Below are 25,923 nucleotides of genomic sequence, written 5' to 3' on the forward strand. Positions count from 1 at the left end.
GACTGTTCATATGAATTCACATATTCTGCTAAACCACTGTACTCAACAACAGCCTGTAACAGAAACACTAGATGAAAACACAAATTTTGTGAACATCCAATGCATTACACAGTTTAAAAGTACATGGAATACATGCCTTAGAAGGCCATCACGTCTTATGTGCTCTTCTCAAGTATTTGTGACATATACAACCATTCACCAAAATGAAAAAAATTATCCATGAACAAGTTGTTCCATAAATCCCCTTGAGATTTAAACATTTCTGAAGGCCTGCAGGTCCTTTCACAATGCTGGTGAACAGATTTCTAGGAATTTTGTAGCTAACTGAACTAATGGTATTAGAGCAATACTCACTAACCCTGAGAACCGTAACTGCTGGAGTTTTACTCCTCAGATTGAAAGAAGAATTGATTCAAGAGCAAGTACATGGACAATTGGGGTTTTTTTAAATCTCTTTCTTTTCTTGACATCTGGGACTGGCCATAATCAGCACAGATGACAAGATGAGGGAATAAGTCTTGTAGTTTTATTTTCTGCCACAGCAGAAATATTCCATATTCAGTTCTTAGTTGTCTATACCGTCCTTTTTAAGCGTACCTATGGGATGCCTAGAGTTTGTAAGGCTTTGATACAATTTACCTCAGTACCAGGACTGGGCTGACCCTTTTGTTAAGCACCCCTGAACTACTAAGCCACAAAATCATTTGAGTGATTCCAGCCTCTTGCTCTCACGTCATACCAGCTACGTCGGTGGATAGAAGCTATTACAGAATGGACAAGATTAGAGACCTAAACCTGCTGCCACCAGCCTGTGCTGCATATCATACAAGGAGAAGAAAGCAATTAGTAACTATCTGTATTGAAATCCCACAATGCTCACTGATTTCAATATGGATGAAGAGAGAGGAGAAACTAGACTAAGGGAAAGGGCTAACACTGAACCTTACAGCTCTGGTTATGACCAGGAAAAGACATCTATCAGAACCATACTATCAAGGCAAGCAAAGAGCACTTTCTTTTTGAACCTATTTATTAATCCATATGCCTAATAAATTGATAATGTGTGAGGTTTGGCTTGTTTAGAGTTTTAAGTTGCTGAATGCTCATTCAAGGGAGTGTTTCCATAAGGAAGGAAGATTTACATTCCACTAAATAGGACTTGTAGGTTTCATTTTTCTTGCTATCTCAAAGTGAACACTTTTACAATACTTTTAAAAATATTTTATAAACTACACAAAACTGTGAGAATCAAAAGTAATAATATATATTATGATACAATAGCCTTGCTTTCAGTTTGTGTCAAACTGCATAAGATCTTCCACGGCCACAGATCTCATTGTCAAAGATCTCTAAATTTTTTTAATGCCAGCAGGTTTAAGCTAATGGATTTTTAAAATGTCGATATTAAAACATATCCATTGATCTAAGAAATGGCATCACATTATTTGCCTCACCCATTATACAGTACACGCAGAAAGCACCCATTCAAATGCAGAATGCAAGCATGCACTCTATAGCACATGCAACCACATCAACTACTGTAAAGCAACAAAAACTCAGTGTTAAAAGGAAGCTTCTAAGGGCTTACTATTTTTCTCAATAACCTGGAGGCAAACAGTAATAATAGATCAACTTCTTGTGCAAGGAAGAAAAAGCACAACTCATGTGAAAAGAAATGAAGGACTGAGATGGTAACACTGGACAGAAGATCAGAAAGGGTCAATCTCCAAAATAACCTCATTCACATATGATCCCACAGTGAAGAATGGTCTGTGTCAAATCCAGAAGCTGAGAAGTGTAAGCAAAGCCCTATGCAGCTGATCACTTTGGTATCCACTCTGTCAGGAAAGGACACTGCCAACCACAAACACAGCTAGAACCAAAGCTCCACGCAATCTGACATAGAAGTTTGACAAGGCAAATCTAAATTAATGCAGTAACATATACACACACAATATCTGCTAAGATATAATTCTGATTAGACAGATAGCCAATTATTTACACACATATATTTGCAAAGATATAATTCTGTTATGTATTTTTTCTCTCTGTGACAGATGAGAATCAGACGCATATTTAATAGTTAAAATGTATGTTGGGGAAAAAAGCCAGAATCTAGTTTATAAGCTTCAAATCTTATAATTCTTCTACGAAAGACATTTTTACCAAATAAAGACCAGAAGTTTGTATCCTGAAATAATATTCATAGGCTCCCAGTTGTGTTTTGCAATATATGTTTTTGCCATTTAGCAAATCACGCTTAGAGATACCACATTTAATAATACAATCTGCTGAGGATGAAAAGCACTTTCTTTGCTAATAAAAAAGCTGGTTATAGAAAGTGCAAGTTTGGCAGTAAAGCTTTCAAGAAAAATTGCAGCCTGAAAAACATCTGCAGACTTTAAGTGTATACATTTCAGTTTGTCAGATGTTCTTCTGTAATTTAAATATTTTAAAAATTAATCAAAATAATTTACTTCTGTGAAAATCAGATGAATTCATATTTTTCAACTTTACCTCTAACCATGATAAAATATGAGAAAACCAATAAAGGCATTACTTAACAGGGAGACTGACACGCTTTCTGGATGTTTCTATTCCTTTTTATCAAAGAAGAAACCTCAAATAAGTCAAGCTTTCTGCAATTTAATTTAAGACCTTTTGAAGTGCTAATAAACATATAAACAATTACAAGGGCTGTAAATGGGAATGACAATATATTTTTGCACATTTTATCTGGTATAACAGGATTCAACAGGGGCTTCAATCTGATGGTCATTATTACAGTGATTCAGAATTGCACCCAAAAGCAATGACACGGTAGGAGGGCTCAAGAGAAATCACATCTACACAGCCTTATTCCACTTCACACAGTGATCAGGCACAGAGTCACAAAATTTTGCTACTGAAATTCAGAATAAACTGGGAGACTGAGACGCAAATTGATTGTAGGGATGACACACAAGAACATGCACCAGGAAAGTTTGCTGAAGAGAGACATGAGGAAGGATAAGGCCTTTCCACTCAGCTTGTTATTTTTCAGTATTTTCAGTTGCTTAAGGGGTGTCTGAAGTGCCACTGTCTGTCACCTTAAAACAAGGATAACAACAAAGAAAGGGAAACTCACAGAGTTAAAACTAACTGGATCTTCTGCAAGAAGTCTGCCTCATTGGCAATATTGAATATCATAATGGCATAGCAAATTATCTGAAACAGAGTGGATAATTATTGATTATGAACTTTTCAGTCACAATGTCATTACTTAGGAAAGAACACTTCATGGCAAGACTCTATCAAAACACTTATACACTTTCATCAGTACATATCACATCAGTACATATCACATGAAGTGAAATATTTAGTTCCTACATAAGTTTCTCCACTGCCAGTGGCCAGGAAGATTACTTTAGAAGATAGCACTGTCATAAACAGTGTTGACAAAATCTGCATCCATTCTTACAATATGAAGTGACTTACACAGCTGCATGAAAGCAGCAGTCACTGTGTTGCTATGCTGACAAACATGGCTCGTCCTGATGTATTTTTGGCTACTGAGGATAAAATGCTGTTTCATACTTGTTTAAAATCTCCTCTACTAGAAGAGCATCACTTGTTAAAATTAGAAATGTTTGACAAAGCAAAACAAGAGGGAAAAACCTAAAACCATATCACAAAAATGGTCAAAACCAATATAACAGCAGCACTAGAGGCCAGACTCTGCCCCCATATAGCTCCATATGTATCAAAGCAGTTGTGTTGTATTCACTTGAAACATGGTCAATTCACACCAGCAAAACTGGGAGTGCTATCTGTCACTTGGTATAATAACAATTTCAGAATCTTTCCCTGCTACTTGCATGCTTTATCAGTATTAATACAGAAGGTATAAAGGAGGGATGTTAGCTATTTTCAAAGGTTTGCTCACATCTTGCCAGTTCTGTGTTTACTGTCATATTCTAAAGCTGGGCGGGGGGGTATATTCTTCCTCCTTCCATGTGTTCCTATAGGAAAAAAATCTCCTTCTTGCCTGTCATCACTTCATTTTTCAATGTCTCTTACACTAACTCTGTTCCTTTGCATACGAATTTGAACTGGTTATCAACTGAAGGTTTGCAGACAGCATAAAGCAACACATTTCACACACTTGAGTCCTTCCATGTCTTCCTTCTGTGTTGTATTTTGTCTTATAACATGGAATAATTCTTCCTTATTCTGCCAAGGTGGCTATTTGGGATGTTGGTGAACACAGTATTCCAGCTACACTGAAAATGCAGGCTACCACAATTTCATCACTTTTACAATAAAACACCATTAGAGAGACAAATCATCACGGAATCGTTTGAGCAGTCAATGGAGACCGTGACATGAAGCGGGTAAAGACAGCTGAGTGTTCCATGACCACCTTTTTATATTTTTGTGGGTCTCCAAGCACTTCACTATTTTAAATCACATGATCACCCATCCTGCAAAGCTAAATATTCTGTATTTTATTAACTATAGTTTCATACCTCTACTCTGTTTGCCTATGGGAAATCAGTAAATCAGAGCAGAGACTTCTGCAATTGATTACTGGGCAATAAATGGGCAGAGCGGTATACCATAAATCAAGCTGATGGTTAAGGGGCTGGACATGAATCTGGTTTTTGTCTTTGATTCCCCCCTTTCAATATTTCATTTCTCAGTTCAAATTTAATCTCTCACTCAGATGAACCGGAAAGAATTTCTAGTATGGAATACTCATTGGTGAAAAGGTGTATTAGAAAGTACTGACATTTACATGAGATTTCTAATACTACTTACACATGTTGAAATATTTAGGAGTCTCTTAGAGAAAGAAGCAAGAACATTCTCAAGTAACAAAGCAACATATATTTTCCAACAGTCTAAGGCAAGGAAAAGGTTACCTCTCTGAAGTGCTACTACTGCATTACACTGCAAAACACCACGAGATACAGTAACATCCTTTGATAAACAATGTACTTAAAATTTGGCCAAACAGAGAGACCAAATGAAAATCCTTACATGTTTATATTAATTAATGTATTTTTATAGTGCCCTCGTAATTCCTATTGCCATAATCCCAGAATATAAAATGAGGCATAAGATTATATTATACCTCGATATGAAGGGTATGATTAGATATACCTTAAAGCAACAAACTTCCATGCAAATGCATTGAGAGCTGTGGTCTCAATTCTGATCAACTTAAGCGTTATTCAGAAACCCCAGTGAACAGTGCTGCAGCACGCCATTTCATACATTTATTTCCTACACAGCATCCCATTGAAATGGCATGTAAAATTTCTTCTATTCTGACAGATCTGTTTTTGAACTAGCTCATTGAAAACTAACATTCACAATGCTCAAAAAACAAAGTTGGTAAGAAAGCTGCTTCTCCCAAAGCTATCATTACAGAGCAGTGAAGTCTGCTGAGGGTTACGGAATGAACATTGATGGGCAAAAGCAAGAAGTAAGTTACACTACAGTTATCAAACTACAAGATGTGTAAGTGCTGCTGAATATGAATTAAAAAAAAAATTTAAATATTCATTCTGACCTTACATGGGCCAAGTCTCCCTCTCTCCAAAGTTACTGCATACCGAAGTAGTAGCTGTTCTTCATTTACTTAAACTGAAATGTTTCTCAAGGCATGTTCAGTAACTTCTAACATAATCTTATTCCACACAAAAGGAAATTGGTTATTTGTGTGTTATCCAAGGAAGGCTGAGTAATACACTGCGGTAGGAAAGACCTCTAAAAATAAGTCACCTCTCAGCAGATTCACTCCCTTCCTGTCTGGGTTTGAATCAGTTTGCAACTGCATGAAAGGACAAAGGTTGAGGATGAACTATGGAGAACTTTGTAATGACCACACTGTTCAAATGAATTCACTCCTACTCTGTTTAAAAGAAGCCAGCTATTAGGGGTGGAGCAAGCCAGTGGCCCAACAGGATGTGCATGACCAGAGCTCCTCATGTGTAGCCTTCTGCTTTCATGTTTATTTTTGGATGTATTTTCCTTTGTGTTTTGGAGCAGATTTTTGGGCAAGGTAGCTAGCACCACAACCACACTTATCCATGCTAAAGAAGGAAAGCAAGTATTTATCAACACAAATAGTATCTTTTCCTACAGATTCACAGAGTACCTTGGAAGTCTACAGTAACCAGTAACTTTTTTCGTGTTTGTCAGTGGTCCTCAGAGACCAAAGCCGGGACATGTGGTGCACAAAGGCACATCCCAGTGACTCCCACAACCTCCTAAAGCTTCTTCATCAGAGAACAGCATCAAGCTGTGTGAGAATCTAACCAGAGATTTCATCACCTCTAATCTGCTGTAACAGCTGTTGATAGACAAGTCTCCAAGGATGAGTAAGCGTAGAAGTTCCACAATGTGCCCAAACAGGATGCTACTGCAACGGATACGGTCACTGGAAACAAGACTATGCCCTTTTAACTGGTAGTTGTTGTTCTCAGGACAGTATCATTGGTTTTGACCAGCATTCCCTGACTGTTAGAATTGAAGGTCATAGGAAATCTTTCTGTACTTAAAGGACTGATTGAATATGGGGCTCTGTGTATTACAGAAGACATCTTACTATATTTTTTATAAAGAATACCCTCCCTTTTCCTCAAAGAGTATTTAAATTTACAAAACTGGCAAAAGAATACTGATAAAAAAAGGAAAAAGTCTGTTTAGTAGTAGCTATCTCTCTTTTTCACATATAGACTCAATTCCAATAGTATTCTAAGAAAGTAACTTTGCTGTATATTGTGTATTAAATATGTCAACAAACCACATCTGATCTGTGATTCATTCTGCCAATACAGTAGTTTCTTAGAGAAATACAGCTAATACAGAATAAGTTACTTTTCAATTTAAACAAAACTCAAAAGGCCTGCGAATCCACATTTTGAAGTTTCAGAGATTCTGAAAATTCTTTCTAAACTTAGAAATAATTGAAATAGACAGGTATTACACCTTTCTCTCACTTAAAATCTAGTTTCAGAATATACTAAAAGTTTTATAAGCAATATAAAAGAATATTTATTTGTCTTTCAAAGAACTGCATAGATTTGAGGTAGAAAAATATGTGTTGCAAATGTGAACGTCATCAGTAGGTTTCAGTACTAAAAATTTTTTACTATAAAGGAAGATAGTTCATAGCTCTTAGCCCTAGCATTTCAGATTAGTTGCACAATACATAAATGTCAATACTGAATCAATGAATGTGGGTTCATGTTCCAAAATTACATTCACAACTTAAAAATAAGAAAGAATATTAAAAATTGCAGTATTGGGGTTTCCATGCTCTGTAGGTCAAAAATCTTTAACTGGTCAGCAGAGTTTTAATTTGTTCTTTGCCTCAAGAGTGAAAAAAGTAAATTTCCACAAAAGTAAATTTCCTGGGGAAAAACACACAAACAAATGAAAAAATAATTTATAAAATGTATTTTTCCCTTTTATTAGTAATCATAAAAATCCTACATACATAAAATCTGTAACCATTTTAAGAATTCCAACCTCACAATTTATTTAAGTTGTTCTTATAATACAATATTACATTGTTTTGGAATTATTCAACAATATATTTTCTGGATAAACAACTCCTCTCATGAATTGAATTTTCATTATCTGGAGAGCTGAAATTTGCATGCTGTAGTTTTTAGTTTATACCATATCTGGGTTGTAATGGCACTGACATTGTTGCCTTTTCCCATTTTTCCATGGTACCACTGATATTAAGTATCTATTATCTATTCTTGACTTTGTGTGTGTTTTCATTAAAACCAAATTAAAACAAATCTGAATGGCACGTCATTGTATCAATAACAATTTCCCCATATAGACTGTCACAGCAAAGGTGAAACGATAAGGCAGAGAGAACAAAGCAGCATCCATAACATAAAAAAAGTCTCCTTTTAGAAAAGTATTTATTTTTCTTCAGGTAACAATAACATTAATAATAACATACTACTGTTACTATTGGTAGCATATTTGGGGGGAATTTTCTTAAATAATTTTCTGTCTATTTTAAACATTTTCTGTTTATCATACTTAGCTGCAACTTATGCAGGCTCTGGGATTAGCAAATTGTAAGGAAATAAATACTGCCTTGAAAAAATGAACAACTTAATTCTACCTCAGACTAATCAGTAAAGCTGTATTTCATGACATAATTTTCTACTGAGAGCACAGGGATAGCCTCCTTGAAAGAAAGCACACCAAAAGTTCACTGTAAAACGGCACAAAGGGCAAAGAAGCACCACAAATCTAAACTGTGGTCTGCGACTGACACCTGCAGCATTTGTGACATGTTCTACTGCACAATTTCATAAAAGCTGCAACATACAAGATGTGTGCTAAAGCTTCCTATGATCACTCTCAATACTTCCAACACACATGATCTTTCCCAAAAGCATCTATCATAAAAACACTCACCAAAATCAGCAAAATTGCTAGAAACAACACTGTACTGATGGTTAAAGAGCAAATTATGCAAATTTTTGTTTTAAAACAACTTCAAAAATTTTAAGAAGGGAACTTAACCTCCACTCCCCCAATAATCCTGATAGGAAAACAACAGTCTCTGAATGCTTAGCAGGAAATTCATATACATAGGAGAAATGACTGTGCTTATACCAATTAAAAGTGATTTTTTAAAAAAAAACACTACTGGGGAAACCTACAATTGGATTTATTCTCCTCCATCAGGAGGACAATACATAGTGCTTGTAAAGCACTATCTTCATTAACAAATTTCTGACCACTGGCAAGTGCTGCATATGTTAAAACTGATGAGACCACTGGCATATTTAATCTTTTAATGCCAAGGCCCAAAACTATAATGCAGCTGCTGTAGAGAAAAAAGATTATGAACTGCAGAAAAATATTGCCTTGTCAAATTCTTCAAACTTGCTACAAGACCTTACCAGCATTTTATTTTAGCTGTAGAACTTGCAAAAAAACCCAGTACAAATCACGGCTATGCAATTCAAAGAATGATATCTAATTAGAGCATCAATGGCAAGCATGTTTCATTCACATAGAGGTCCTTCACACCTTGGTCATGCTACACCATCAATTATGCTCAAGGTAACATATTTGCAGACAGGTGATGGAAGTGCTGTTTTCTCTATCAGTGTAGTTAGTTGTGGATTTGATTTTTTTTCTGATACTGACTTTAGTACTGCTTTAGGACAATTATTTGCAGTATAATACTGCTCTTTCTCAAGAGAAGAAAGCAAAAAAAAACCCATCTGCCTGCACTCAGGAGAGAAACTGAACTAAAATGTTACAACCAGCATCCATTTCTTAAATATAGTTAGCATCCCTAGACCTGCAACTTCAGGACACTCACACCATCTGACAGCTCTACACAACACCTACACTTGTACAGTCACCATTTAAAACAAGCTGGCAGTACAAATTGGCAATAGCATAGGCCAGGCCAAAAGGAACCAGAACACTTTTCAAACCAAATGTAATGCTTACAAAAATGCAGACAGACTCAAGTTCAGTAACTTTCCACAGTAACATGTTAATGAAGTCTTCTCTGAGTGGGTACCAAAGTACACGCAGATTATAGAATGAAGAACCTCAGCACTATGTTCTCCACAAAGGAAAGTTTTAAGGGAATTCACATGTAATCAGTAAGTTAATTTTTAAGTGATCTTGATCCATCTGCAAATTCTAAACCCCTTACAGCTGGTGATGAGACAAGAGTAAAGGAGAATAATTTAAAATTTCAGAGTATATTAAGGATAGACTCTCCTCATAAATGTTGGCAATAAAAGCAAGTTTAAGGCTAAGAAATCAACACCTGCCATATACAAATAAATTCTACCAGAAATTTCACGTAAGTTATTTCATTAGAAGAGGTCTACAAGAAATACAGGAATATGTAATCATACAGAATATTAAACACTAAAGCGAAGTAAAAACTTTTTTTCTAAACTAATTTAAAAGAATTATACTTTACTCATGGTATAAATGTGCTTTTATTTCATTACAAACACTTAACCTTTTAAGTCATTTTTTTCTGCATTAACTGCAAATAAATCTGAATTTACCTCCCAAAGTGCTTTAAAGTCCTTCTGCTCAATTCGAAGGAGCTCACTATATTCTCTGGTAACGATGGTAGCATGTCGAGGAGTGTTATCCAGAATGGACTCTCCAAAAGCAGTTCCTATTCCCAGAGTGCATATTGTCACAGCATCCTTTAAACAAAAAAAGAAAAAAGTACATATATCAAATAATCTGGGATATTTTAAGAGTCTTTGTGTCACATTTTCTAACAGCACTACCTTAAGATTCTTCATCAATCTGCTTTAAAAGAAAATTAATTAAAGTGCCCACAAAAAAAAAAATCATATGCTGATTAACAATACAGGAAGCATTAATGTGGAAACAAGCAGGATTTCTGTGTTCTATATCCATCAGTTGAATTAGACATTTCCCTCTGCAAAGCTGAGAACACAAGAGTCACCTTCACATTTGGAAGAAAGTATGACCTCCGTTCATCTACGTCTCAACACTGCTGTGACGACAAGATCTTCAGAAATCTCAGAGGTGATGAGAAGGTAACTAGAGTCAGAAATACAATCTTGGAATATAAATTTCTGTCCTACATAGGCTACCCTCATCAGAAAGAAAATTTGTTTCTCAGTAAACATACTTTTCAGTTATAATATCCTCTTGTATTTATAATTCATTTCCTTGCTGTACAAGGTCTGTGAGCAACGCAGTTGAACAGTTTAACCGTCTCGGCCTTTCTGTTGAAAATGACAGTAAATTTCTCAGTTGCTAATGGATATTTGCCAATTAAGTACCAGATAAAAAAAATTATTATTGTCACATAAAGTCAGGGATTTCAAAGAAACGATTAAAGTCCAAATAACCTGAAATAATCGTATCCATGTATAGAGTATTCAGAAGGGTCCCAAACAAGCAGTAAAGTCCACTTCAAAAGAGTCTATATGAGTACATGTCATTCATGTGATTGAAAGATGTCTAAATGAATCTCCCTTGGCCAGGAACTCTTCTGTAATACTTCCAATAAAAATTATGAGCTACTGCAGACAAAAAATTAAGACTACTAGCAACTAAAGAACTTGCTGAATCAAAATCTTTAGATACATGTTCTGTTCTAGGCTTACAAGTTGCTATGCTCCTGAGCACAAGCTTGAAGCTGAACACTTACATATGTCTTTTTCTAAGATGGGCCTTAATTGACTGTCTGTTAAGTAATTTTTAAAAATAGCAACAGTATTAAGAAATTAAAATCATAAAAACTGCACTTGACAAAGGAAATCATGCGCACACAAATACACATAAATACATAAAAACACATGTTAGCTTTACTTGATAAAACCTGAGAAATTTAGTTTAATTCCAAAATGTAGAATTCATGGAATGCCTACAAAAATCAAAATAGAAACTTTTGTTATCCTTTTGGTAGATAATCCAAGAGAGATACATGAGCATATTTCAGCATCATTTGCTGTGTTTAAAATTGCACTGTTTTCCTTTCATGCATCTAATATGTTGTAATAGGCAAATGTTACTAAGATCAAGTTAGTAGCTTTATAATTGCAATACAAAGACAAAAGCCCATAATAGTCCAGTTCCCTGAACCATAGCAAATTGCTCTTACACAGATGTTACCATATAAAATTATATGTTCAGGAAAACAAAATCAATTACATCTTAGAAAAGATCTAGGAAGAACTTAACAACTGTCAGAAATAAATTTTCAAGGAAGGCAAATAAGAACAGGTTTTGTTAACAGAAAGAATATTTGGGAATGAGCACCCAGGCAGCTAAATAGAGGTCTCTGCAAACAGACTATAATATAGGTTATACACTGAAGTTCTGCCTTAACAAGCTCACCTGTCCGAGATGAAACGCTATATGCATGCTACCATGCTCACAACTGCACTCAAAGGAGCTCACACAAAATTTGATCTCCAAATGTCCAATACATTCTTCTCAACTCTATTTAGAAAGTTCAGATAAAAGAACTCTCTTAAGGGCAGGACAACCAAACAGCCTGGCATAAAAGAAACTTTTCCATTAGGTGGATCATAAACAGTGTCTATATTTTCCAACTTTTTTTCTCACTCCCTCCTTCCAAAAAAATAGAACTCATTTGGAACACTTCATCTTTCTTTGACTGTTTCCAATTCTGATGAGGCAGCCGTTCAGCTGGAGAAATAAATTAACACTGTGGGGTGTTAGGTCAAGAGGCTGGAATGGTCTATCTACATTCATTAAATGAAAGTCCAGGCTTCTATAAAGTTCTTTCAGGTTTTTTTCCCAGCCATCACTGTTCTCCACAGAGATGCAGTTTCACATCTAGCTAGGGCAAAGGACCTTATGTCTTCTTCAAGACTTCAGAGCCCCATTTTCTCGCTGCCCCTTGTTTATACATCTCCAGCCTCCTGGGGAATCAGGTGTGCTTTCTATTACACCTGTTAACCTTGCACTCAAGAATCTCCCGCTGTTCAGTGTAGACTTCAGGAGGATTGCTGGCAGCTCAAAACTCAGTTTGCTGTTCCCCTCTGCAATCCCAGAAGCAGCAGGGGGTTCTAGCTGCTGGTAACCAGCTAACATTCAAACAGCTATTTAAAAGGCAGTATTAGAGACTTAAAAAAGGTGAGATTGTTTCCATTGGTGTCCTCTGAACACACCATAAAATGGTAGCGTTCAGAGGCTGTTTGTGTATTCAGTTGCACTGACTGTTACTGCCAAGTGAGACACATGCAGCGAAAGATTTGTTAAACCTCCCTGTCACCCCCCATCAATCTAAAACATTATTGAATTCGTAAGACGATTCTACGGAACGGATGAAAATCAGAAACAAGGCTCTACCTTATTCCCTCCCCCACCATCACAAGGCTCATCCCCACATGCTCCTCCCTGACTTGTGACACCTTCTGTTTTTCAACCTGGCAACCAGAATTTTTGTACTGTGTGTAAATAAAATCATGGTATCTGAAAGAGAAATTAAGAAAATAGGGAAAAAATTACAAGATTCCAGGCTCAAAGGGATTAAGGACATCTCTTTGAAATTTTAGTTTATTCAACACTTTGAGTTTATAAGGGAGTTGATGTAGCTAGTTTATTTTTATTTTCATCATTTTCCCATACTTTGCACCTTTATCTCACCTTTGCACCTGTGTCCCTCTAGGACACCACACCATCTCCATATTTAATTGGAGATTTGCAAAAGCTGGCATTTTGAGAAGTTTGCTTATTATTACTTTGACACAGTTCAGTTTGTCCTCAGCAAAAATTTCCTTTGATAATGAGAAACCAAGGATATACATGAAAGTAAACTATCTAAGAAGTGCTTTTTCTGTTCCATTACATTTACTGGAGTGATTCAGCCATTCATATAAGAAATTCTTATCAAACTACTTCTAAGAATAACAGAAATACCTTCCCACACTAAAACTGCAGCCTGTAAACATATTTTAGGCCATCCTTTTTACACAAGACAAGGTGACTTGCTCAAAGGAGGCATTATGCTTCTAGAAAGACTGTGACCAGCTATTCTTCTAGTACCTAATTAAAATATTTATGGTTCAGATTACTTGTACTGTAATAACACATTCATTATTCCCATTTCTTTCTGTCTGATCTTCTAAAAACTACCTGTGATGCCTTGGACTTTTTCCTAGGTCACCTGGCAGAGAGAAGTGAATTGATTTTTCTGTATTAACTTTCAATAAGCTAAGTTAAAAACCATGACACTGTGGAGCTGAGCATGAGCCAATACACCCTGCTTCACAGTTGAGTATTAGTCCAGCTAATCTCTGTGTTACAACGGGTAGAGCAGTTTTCATGCTGAAACTAAACACTTTAAAGTAAGCTTGGGCATATTTACACTACACTACAAACTACAGTGCAAACCTATGTTGCAACTTCACATAGGTTATCTCCAAAATACATTATGGCTATTTACACACACACATAATGGCATTTACATGCGGAAAGCAGTATTGCAAGAACTGTCCTGTTTAAATCCCTTTCCCTGTTGCCACTTCATCTTATATACCTACTTTGCCCTCAGTTTCAAACAGCTGTGAAATTCTTCTAGCTCCTATGTGGACATGAACCTCTTCCTTCACAATCATTCTTCTCAGCAATCCCACTAACTTTTCACTCCCAGCCCTCTGCCTCTTCTTACAGCTGACACTGCTGTACCATCCAAACACTCATAGCTCCTCCTTTAAAGCTTTTCTAAAAGAGGCTAGTTGTTTGTTAAGTCAAGCCCTGTGTTCAGTTTGGTCTGTTTTTAAAAATTGATCAGCTTAAAAAAACTCCACCAAAACATACGCAAGATAAGTTGGCAATAGGCCCCAGCACACACTGTAGGAAAACTGCAGATCAAATTGCTGTTTGGTCTTTGCCTTTCTTCTCTTCATTCCTTCACATTTCATCAGAGAGGAATATAAATCTGAGTCATTTGGGGTAAAAGGCTCTGAATCTAATTCAGTAAATCACAATGTTGCAGAATCTGACAATGATGTAACCCTGATGCTTCTGTCATAAAGCATTTATTCCCAGCCTTATTCTGAAACATTGCCAACAGTCATCCTTTGACTCCGTTCATTTTCAAAACAGAGTTCAAAAATCAAACATACACAAGGCAGTCAGCAGCATTTTTAAGACAACACCTAACCAGGAATATCTCTAAGAGAAACTTTTATTACTATATATCTCTGTCATAACATTGGATACCAAATAAAAATTAAAGTCAGAACCTGTTCATAACTGAGGGTAAAGACATTTTTCTGAGAGATTCTACAGAGGCTACATTTTCTGTTTATTTTGAAGGTGACTTAACTATGTCTTTCTGTGACTTTTAAATACTATATTTATCAGGGTGTTTGTTACAAACAAGTTAGGTCAAGACCAAAACAGCTCATTACAGTTACCTCCGCAATTCACAGTGGGACATTTTTACCTTAAAAAAGTCCTCTTCAGTCTCTTCTTGGTTGTTGAACACCCAGAAAATTCCTAAATAGTTTGCACAAAAAGCAGACCAGACACCGCTCAGGATGTATTGGATGAGTAATCCTATCAGATCTCTGTATCCATTCCAATGGCAAATGAAATTACCAGCATCACTAGCATATTTTACCACCTCAGTGGAACAGATCTAACAGTAACAGAGACATTTTATCTGGCCAAACTCTTTAAAACAGGTATATGGCAAATAGGCGAATATGATTTTCGGAATAGCCATTTCAGTATCAAGCACTGTCGGCACTCGGTTTGTTATGTGTTATAACGCTGCCCTCTTGTGACAAAACACAGTTTTGCAAGCAGGCAGAAAGGATTTTTCCAAATCAGTATGAAAGCAAGGATTTATGAGGTTCTAAATATGTGTGTTTGTCTTTACTAAAGCACTAAATCAGCAGACGCAGTGGTTCCTGTTATCATAATATCAAATACTAGCTAATGTCAATATTTCTGTTTATATGAATTCTCAACTTGATCCTAATCAGTATTACTAACATTTTCTGTGAGAAATCACAGACGTCTATATGAGCAAGATAAAATGTGCAGCAAAATGTGTGGGAATACCTCACTAGCTACACTGAAGTCCTGATCCATTAGTGCATTAGGATATCATTTCTAGTGCAAGACATGTAACTACATGATTCTGGAGGAACAAAGGCCATTAAGACATTCTTAGTAGGTGCTAAATGTACCGCACTTCTTATGGGAGAAAGCTACCAAACACCAAAGGTGACTGCATAATGAGTTAGCACATGGTAGCTGTTACACAACGCATTAATTCCCAGCCTTGATGACACTTAAGTTCCCCAGGTAGACAAACACCTAGTAAAACTGGGACTCATATTTTAAATCAAGAGATCTGATTTTCCCTATTTACATTAACACTGGAGGCATCATCATATAATCATAGGATAATTCAAGCCGCAAGAAAACTCAGGAGGTCATCTAATACAACCCCCTGTTCATCTTAAGTATTAAAAGATGTCATGATGTCTAAAGATATTTCAACCATATTGCACTTCATATTTACAAGTTAGGTTCTCTCCTGAAAAGATGGTGTAATCCTGTACTCTCACATGGGACTACAAATTTCTAAACTCAGGTAAACTTCTGTATCTCCTCTGCTCTGCTGGAAATTTCTCATTAGTGTGAGTGCCATTTATGTTATAATAGCAACAGCAGAGCAATTAGTCGTTGCTATGACTTTACAAAGGAAGCTTTGGCTCCTGGGTGATGTTATTGGAAAATGTGCTCCAGGGAAGGTTACAAGCAACCCTATATCTTAAGCACTGGTCATCCATTCCCAGTTGGGAGCACACTCCTGGCAACCGAGTCTGTCAGGGCTGCCCTGACAGCAATACAACACTGTATTTCCTCCACCATCTGGGTTTGTAGTGAGCACGGTAGGCAGGCAGTGCTAGCAAGTACATCAAGCTAAAGAATGACCAGCACCATGCCAACAACGAAGTACAGACGAGACTGGACTGGGCCTCCAGGAGCTACAGGCAAGAGACGGAGTAGGAGACCAAGAATGGAGGGACATGGTATAATCACCAAGCTGGAGCAAAACCAGAGAAAATATTGGACATAAATAGTATTTAGGACTCCTCAAACATCAAACTTATCCAGACAGGAATGGTAAATGCATGAGCTGGTGTCCTTTTGGCAGCGAGGCTGTGTCCTATGGCAACTAGGCAGTGGCAAGAATTCAGTTCATTGCTTCAGTGAGAAGGAAATGTGAGGTTAAGAAACTATTGCAGAATGTAATTTCTAGAACTAGAACTACATGAACTGTGGTTCTGTAGTTTCATATTGGCAGGAAAAAGATTTGAACCTGAACAAGCAAAAAAAATTGTTTACATTTTATTCATTAAAAAACTGAAGTATTCCATACTCCATCTAATAGAACAAATCAATACTCCAAACAGATTCTTAATTTAACTCCCAGATCCAGATTGTGCAGATGTATTCCTTTCTGATGCAGTAAAGAGCATTGATCCTTAACAATAGTGCAGTGCCATCTTTTGGCAAACACCAGAAATATTCCTAATTGCTTCAAACCTGCACAGAAAAGGGTCTCATAAGAGCCCAGTACTGTTCCAAATTGTGACTACACCAATGACAGCCAGGCCATGCCAAGAATTGCTCAAATTAGGCTAATTATACTCACAATCAATTTCTACTTAGAACAGTGAAGAGATTGCTAAAAATAATTATATGAATAAGTTCCTCTTTTATCTATCATCGTACTGCAAGAAGTAGAAAGACTCCGCACTCACACACTGCCTTGACTTGCATTCCGACCCGATTTCCCTGGTGCTGTGATGCTCAACAAAGTGAAAAAATCCAATTTCTGCTATGAGCAAGAAACCTTCCTCAATCAGCCAAACTTTGCACAAAAAATACACCTGCTACATATGCTATATTCAGTCAAGGTGGGAAAAATGGGTAGTGTTATACATCAGGTCCTGGGTACCTATACCACTCCTGTGAAGGCACAGTAAATCCCATGTCAGAGGTATAACTCCATGCTGAGCCACATGATGGGACAATCACAGATCTCAAACACAGGAGCAGGGAATGGGACATGATGCCTTCCCAGAAGACTAAGCTCACAGCAAGAAGTGCTTGACTTGTCAGCATGACATTTGACAACATGGGTGGCAGACTCTCTCTCAGTGAAGTAGCTCATCCTTTTGGATTTTTATTCACCCTAAATTTTGTAAATCCAGGAGCACCAAGGTACTGAGAAACCATTTGGAATTTGGGAAGAATTCTACTTGTTTTTCTATTTCTTAACACTGGATAGGTATTACCTCCAGGCTTCTGGTCTAACATGGCAGCAGTTCCAATACTCTGCTATTAGATACCTCCCCGTTCTTGCAGTGGAGACTGCATTATGCTGTTATCAGACTGCACTGTTAGTGGGTTTGGTTTGAACTTTCTGAACAAGAACTGAATTCAAATATTTCTAGGGAATGAATTAACAACTCTTAGATCTTTAGCTTAACTTCATATGATCCCTTTCCAGAGCATTACATTTCAGTTTTCTTGAAATCAATGGCATGATTTGCCTCCATAAACAAAGGACAAATGAGACTAAAAGACACTCAGAGAAACATGTTTTTGATATGACAAAATATCTGTACAATGTATGTTGTTATCTACCTCACTGTAAGTCATATTCTTTCTTTGTACTACTGATTGGATGGTTTCAATGAAAAATCTATTTTACCTGGTGGTTGCTTGTATCAGAAACCTTCACATCCAGTGATCCTGTCAGAACAGCATACCAATTCGTCCCAATATCACCCTGACGGAATACTGGAAAGATGAAATTTTGTAAATAAGAGCTCTTTTAGTTCAGCAACATTAACAAATATTTTTCCCACATATTACTGCAATTCTGCAGTCACTGTTGGCACTATATAGTTTGCCATATCAGACTACTTATTTACTATTAGAATAATATTTCCAATGACGCTAGAAAGCACATATTTAGTAAACTGGTCAATACACTGTGGAAACAATGAAAGCCCATAGAACTGCTTCACACTTCTCCCCAGTTTGCTTCTTTTTTAATGTTCTCTTAGTTAATAAACCAACAGAACAAACAAAACAAAACAGAAAGGTTTTCTGATCAATGTCCCTTTGAAATTCATAATCTTCCAACACAGACACAGCTACCACTGACTTCAGTAAGAGTTCTGGCAAAACAGTAACTGCAGGACTTTGATGTCCAGGCATTCCAACTGTGTGATTATGGAGCACTGAAATTCCTATTACTCTAACCAAACCCCAGTGCTGTATGCCAGATTTACCTGAGGTGTATCTGAGACTCTACTAATACCACATATTGTCATCAGCTATTTCCCTGGTAGATTCCTACCACAGGACCACCACTTATTTCCATCTCAGCTTCACAGATCCAAGCACAGCTGTCCACATGCACCTGGCACATGTGCTGCCAGGGCAGGCACAGAGCACCCTGCAGCAATATGCAGCTCTGCTAGTCTGGCTTGTGCTATCCAGAGTGACTGGAAAGCACACATTGTTAGTGATATGCCTAGGTGATACACCTTTGCCCCTGACAGCACAAAGCACCTACAAAAGAGATCAATAATACATTTACAGGGGAAGAATGAGGCTTAAGTCCAATGACTTGCTTGTAATCTTTCAACAAAACAGTGGTAGAGTCCTACATCCGTGTGCCTTGTTACCATAGATTCAATACACACTGCATTTGTAGAGCAAGCAGCACTTTAGTCCTGCCTTGCCCCATGACTACGACTGTAAACATTTCATGGACGTTTCTCATCGATCTCATAAAGACAATCACAGCCTAACCCCAATTTTATCTACATAAAATAGATAAATATATGAAGCTCCCTTACATGTGATTCCTTTTTCCAGATTTTCATAATATCCACAGAGACATATCTGCTGGAGGAGGTTTGGATGAAATTTCTCAAAAGCTTTCACTTCCTTCAGTCGTGTGAATATTATATCTACATCTTCACTAGAACGTTCCAAAGGTCTGCAAGAAAACAAAGGACAAAATTCTCAAGTGCTTTATCAGAGAAGCATCCCCACCTGCATGCACTGAACTTAAAAATGTTTGCATTAAATGTCACACTACAATATAAACCAACTAAAATGCATTTCACAGCTACATAATGAAACCCTTTCGACACATCCTAACAACTGCCCTTTATCAACTTGAGCATGATTTTTATCATTTCAACACAATCAATGTCCAGAAGCCCATTTAGCACCAAAGTTCTGCTGTAACAGTCACTGTAAAAGTATATATAATGATACAGTTCTTATCCTAAAGATCTTACAATGATATATAGTTTTAGGTTTGTAAGGGAACATGAACAAACAGATGTTCAAACATACAAGAGGTCTGTGGAATCAGTGTTTTCTATCTGGCTAATGAAAAGCTTTAGATAAAAACAATAACTCCTATATTCAAGCTTCTCTTCTGCATTTGACTGAGTATAAACTGACTTGATTGTTCTGTTTTCTCACTTGAAAGCAAGAAAGACAACTTTCACAAGTATATTCTCTTTCACAAAGTTTCTGCCTCTTAGTGTTGGACAAATTAAATATGCAAGCAAGAATCTTAACTCTTCCTTGGTAACAGTAAAACATCTTAATTCAAATGTCTAAAATATTTAAAACCTATTACAGCAACACCTGTAAAAAAGACAAGATTTCAATAAAAATTGTAGAACTCCCTCCAACACAGAAGCATGTGGACCAGCAGTTCAGCAGGTTCAGAAAATTACTACATATTTATGAAACTAAAGTGAATTAGCTCTATAACATACATTCTAAAAGTGATTATCAAATGTTATGAATCAGCAGGTAAGCCAACCACTAGCATTAGAAAGAATTGCTTATAACAGACCAAATGCCTACCACCACACACAGAAAGAAACATAGCACTTCCCTAGGAGAGCATGCTGGATCAGATGCAGAAATCATTTATGTATAAAGCTGCACCACAGAGACAGACAACTGTCAGTGATCATTAGACCTATCACTCACTCAAACGTTGCTAGTTAATTTTACTGACAAAAATGTCCTTTTAGCCAGTGGATGAGCCTATAATGAACAGAAGTCAGGGAGCTACAATGAACAAAGACTAAGTTCACAAATACATCTTTATCACCTTATTGCTACACCCACAGTGTAAGCACTCCTTCCAATAAGATTTTTTTTAAGATTCCTCTTTGAAATCAAAGACTTAAGGAATCCCAAGCTTTGTCTCAGGGAAGAAACTCAGATCCTACTCACATTGAATCTTTGTCTCTCATCTTTCTTATTAAATTACGTCTAGGAGGGATTAAATCTCTATCCTCGTTTATACTCCAATTTACCCTTATTAACTACAGATGAGAATAATTCTTCTCTGGTGTGTGCAGTTGCTTGTACATCACAGTGACATCCTTTTACCACTTCAAATCACAATCAACTACAACAGCTCTCTTTTGAAATATTTCAAGTAAGATTTTCACCCATTCCTTCTTTTTGACTGTGCACTAGCTGACAAGTACTAATAAGCATTAACTCTCTTGTCAAAATCCTTTTAAGAAGATTAGGACGTGCAGCTTGCTAACAGATTTAAAATCCACTTATACAAGATCCCTACCCAAACTACACTAGCACTTGAATCACTAACTCCCTTAATTTATGGACTCTCAAAAATAACAGCAAAACTCAACAAGGAAAGAAAATGAGATCATTCACAGAATATCTCCTTTTCCTACAAAAATTGTGTCTGCAACTGCTTCATTCCTACAACTGCTCTCAGCTGACTCCATTCAAGTCAGTCAGTTCATCTGCATAGAACTGACTGTAGGAGCTCAAGGGTTTAGTGGTTTTAATAGTTTGATGCAGTCAGACGGGGGAAAAGGAAGCAGGGTTAGCAAACAGCATGCATCAGGTTAATCAGCATTGTTGTCTCAGTGCTCTTTCTGAAATATGAGTGCAGAAACCTCTTCCACTTTTGACTCTATCAAAAGGACAAGATTGGGGGGATTTAATTCATTGGCTATGCAGCATTTTTTCCTGAGTTGCTCCAGGGACACCGTTTCCATTTAGTTCATAAGAAGGTGAGAGCAGGGCTCACTTCCACTGATGTGGCAAGAAGTGTCTTGTGCCAGGCAGATGATTGCAGGAAAACCACTTTCTTCTGATGGAACTGCTTTATGATCCCAGTACAGTGAGTTATTATGGAAGGACAAGCCTTCTCATAGGTAGCTGAGCCATGCTTTTTAGTTTTAAACATCAGCACAGGAGTGGGAAACCAAACTCCATATATATTTGGAAAGACAAATTGAAGTTCAGTGTTCCTAGTGGTTTACTTCAGCAGGCAATTGAGTTACAGCCCTTCATGTTAGCAGCAGTTACTTCCACTTGGAGGATGTGAAGTGGGCATTTGAAGAGGGGCACACAGACATGCTCTAAACAAAAAAAGGAACACAAACTATTAAGAAATACGCTTAGTAATAATCCCAAAATTGTTATATTCCTTACAATGCTTCGTAGTAGTTCATTACTACTAAGCAAGCCATTTGTTCCAACAGCCTTTCTTCAAAACATACTGGGTTTAATATCACTGTATGAAAATATATTTCCACAAATATTTTTACTGGGAGGGCATATATTTTAATCCAGCACATTTAGTATCAAAGCTAGAATTTGGGACAGGCTTTCAGTGAATGATTTAACCATTAATCTATCTTAGAAAAGGTACGTTGTCCTCCAGCTGTGTTTTACAAAAAAAACCACACACACAAAAAAACACACCCCAAAAAAACCACAACAAAAACAAACAAACAAAACAAAACCCCATAAAACAAACAAACAAACAAAAACAACAACAACAAAACCAAAACAGCAAAACCAGCAACCAGCAAGGAAACAGGCAAGAAATATTAATGGTACCCCAGAATAACAACTTATTCATTTCTCTCAAATCAGACACACAGACAAACACCTAATTTAAGATTTAGCTGTTTGGTTAAGATCATGAGTTCTTACTCATAAAAATGAAAACGTTTGGCAACAAAATGTCTTTGGATTTTTTTTTTGAGCTCCTGGGAAATGTCCTCAATGTTTAGGAGTACGGAATTAATTAACAATAGGTGTCCCAAGCTGAGATGGCCCCTAGTCCTTAGTAGCACATGAAATTTTGCCTGTGTAAAAACTTCAGACTGCAGTGTAACAATAGTATTAGTAGCACTCAAACTCATTTCTATTAAGTGTTTATAATCTATAACGAGTCTGGTTTCAAAAGCATAGTATTACTTTGTGAGAGAGTATGAGAACAATAAAGCACCATGGCATCAATTAATTGCTTTGCCACAAAACTCAAGCAAACTTTGATCACTTTGTACAAACCATCTTTTAACAAAATTATCATAATTATAACTTGTCTATATCATTAAATTAACATTAATTAATCTATTTATGATGCCAAATTTTGGGTTCTATTTCTGAAGTACAAGCTGCCTTGCCTGGAACAACATCAGGACAGGACAAAATAAATTTATTTCCTCATCACAGCTATCTTACTAAATTGCCCTAAACTTGGTTTCTGTAAAGCAGAGTTTGGAATAATATTTAAGCAACTAATATTATACTATGGTCCTTAGAACATTAATGATTCAATCTATTAATTAGAAAAGTACAGCTGATGGCAGATGGAGAATTATTCAAGGTCTATTTTCATTGTTGTCACACTTACAGAAGGCAGTGGTATTAATCCAGAAAGGAACCATTCCCCAAAACAGGGAGATGGGCTGCAAAAATCAACCCCAAGGTGAATCTCCCTACGCCTCCTACATGGCTCCAAAAGCCTCTGAAAGACTTTTCCAGATACCATATCAGAGCACCTAAGGCCACTCCTCCGTAATCACCACTGCTGTTCAGTCTCACTGAGCTTAGTCCTCCTCTGCTAAACTAGTGCTGGAGAGGATTTCTTTTAGTTTTGTTCTGTCACATTGATGATGATATGCTACTGAAGTGTCCCCTCGCTGCTGATGCTGCAGAGTTATAACTTCACATTCATGAGCATACAAAGTTAAAAAATGCATTTCAGTGAGACTTCAGCTACCCCTGGATTTTCTGCTAAAGCTTCTGTCCTTTCCTAAGTGTACTCTTGTTTCTGAAAGCTCAAGACCAATGCATGGAACAGGACCACAGAATTATCTACAAATGTGGACACCTCTATTAAATCAATTAAAATTCTTCAGCTCTCAACAGTTTGGTGGACATATGAGCTAGAGCAGAAGCATTTTAAGGCAAGGCCACTCTTCTCATAGAAAATCTATTACTCTATCCAGTGAAGCACCCCTGCCCTAGGCTGCCCCACCCAATTTGAAATAAATTTTACCTCCAACTGTGCTGACATCCCATTTCACTGTAGTAAAAGAGAGGAGGGCACTTTCAGTGTTGCAAAGCAGGGCTACAAAATTATTAGGAAAGAGTAATTTATTTTCACTATCCTATAAGCCTTTCTACTTTGACCCCTGAATGCTTTATCCAGCTTTTTACTGATACCACTAATTTGTCTCTTCAGAGCATAGAAAGTATTAGGTGGTAATAATGTTTTCACACAGGACGTCATCTATCTTCTCCTTCTGCTTCTTCAATACAACATCACAGCCTACATATACAAGTGACAGCATCAACACTAGTTACACATCTCTAGTCAATTACATCAGTAAGGCTTTTTTAAAGGAAATTTTGTCCCTACTTATTTGGATGTGACGATTTCAGGCGCATATTTTATAGAGATAAAACATCTTCTTGGCACCATCTGCTTGACTATCTGTAAAAGGTGATTGTAAAAAAAAATCTGCCAGAAGACTGATCTTCAAAAGGATATTAAGCTCAACACGACCCGGCAATGTGCACTGGCAGCCCAGAAAGCCAACCATATCCTGGGCAGCATCAAAAGAAATGTGACCAGAAGGCTGAGGGAGATGATTCTCCCCCTCTACTCTGCTCTCATGAGACCCCACCTGGAGAGCTGCGTTCAGCTATGGAGGCCCCAACATAAGAAGGACGTGAACCTGGGGAGTGAGTCCAGAGGATGCCACAAAGATGATGAAAGGGTCGGAGCACCTCTCCTATGAGGAAAGGCTGAGAGAGCTGGGTTTGTTAAGTCTGGCTCCAGGGAGACCTTAGAGCAGCCTTCCAGTGCCTAAAGGGGCCTACAAGAAAGATGAAGAGGGACTTTGGACAAGGGCATGGAGGACAGGACAAGGGGGAATGGTTTTAAACTGCAAGAGAATAGGTTGAAATTAGATATCGGGAAGAAATTCTTCACTGTGAGGGTGGAGAGGCACTGGAACAGGCTGCCCAGAGAAGTTATAGATGCCCCATCCCCAGCAGTGTTCAAGGCCAGGTTGGATAGGGCTTTGAGCAACCTGGTCTAGTAAAGGGCGTCCCTGTCTGTCACAGGGCGTTGAAACTAGATGATCTTTAAGGTCCCTTCCAACTCAAACCATTCTGTGATCCTGTTTCATATTTTTAAATGCAAACTACTCAAGCTCAAAGTTTAAATACAGATAGAGCATAATTTCTACAATCTTTCACATATAAAATTAGGGCAAAGTATTTCTGTTCATGTGTAACATATGTAGTTTATAAAAGAATCTGTTTCGATTGTGTTAAGATTAACTACCTGAATGTTTATGTAGTATGTTATGAGAGACTTGTTAACCTAGAAGAAAGGAACAAGTTGGAGTTTTTTGTTTTGCTTTTATCAAGTTAATCCAACTATAACCTGTTACTTTCTCTGCTACCATATGATATGTCCTTTTTTTTAGGCTCTTCCTCATAATGGGTTTGACATTTGAGAAAGAAAAAACAGAATATATGTAGTTTTACCTTCTTTGCCAAGATGCCTCTAGAATTTTAAAATGTTTTTTTCTATAACGTGTTCTATGACCTAAATTCTGCTCTAACTGAATGAAAGCACTGAATTTCCTTCCCATGATCTCTTTAACTTTTTAAAATGGCAATATTTCAATTCAGACACCAAAGAACAGCCCACAAAGGATGAACAGATGGATATATTTCTTCCACTGGTGAGGCTGTTTGTAGAAAACAGCTACCACACTATAACAGACAAATAAAACGAGTTCATCTCTGGGTTAAAACCAAATCATCAATGCAAAGATGCAAAGACAAACTCTATGAGCTGGAAAGTACCAGTAACCACTACCATGGACCATTTAGTGAATTTAATAGTACTTTAAAGAATATTCAGCTGTGAAACATGAGCAAGGAGAGAGCACCAAGGAATGCCATTTAAACCAGATCATTTCTCTACGCTACTGTACTCTCTCCTGTCCCTTCCTGACATGCAGA

At 37.1% G+C, this 25,923-nt stretch overlaps 1 protein-coding gene across 4 annotated transcripts in view; it reads right to left on the reverse strand.

The window, feature by feature from the left end:
- Positions 1 to 25,923, reverse strand: part of RAPGEF4 (Rap guanine nucleotide exchange factor 4) — a 156,690-nt gene that overhangs the window by 124,032 nt on the left and 6,735 nt on the right. For all 4 annotated transcript variants that reach the window (XR_003533511.1, XM_027678542.1, XM_027678541.1 and 1 more), the window contains exons 2-4: positions 19,425 to 19,567; positions 18,266 to 18,354; positions 10,071 to 10,217 (exon numbers count right to left, since the gene is read on the reverse strand). Coding sequence is in view for 3 of the 4 variants with exons in the window: in XM_027678542.1 (XP_027534343.1) it covers positions 10,071 to 10,217; positions 18,266 to 18,354; positions 19,425 to 19,567 (379 nt within the window). In the remaining variant the exon portion in view is untranslated. The remainder of the gene's footprint in view (positions 1 to 10,070; positions 10,218 to 18,265; positions 18,355 to 19,424; positions 19,568 to 25,923) is intronic.

Source organism: Neopelma chrysocephalum, unplaced genomic scaffold, assembly GCF_003984885.1.
Source record: "Neopelma chrysocephalum unplaced genomic scaffold, ASM398488v2 Primary Assembly neopelma1_44, whole genome shotgun sequence".
NCBI lineage: Eukaryota > Metazoa > Chordata > Aves > Passeriformes > Pipridae > Neopelma > Neopelma chrysocephalum.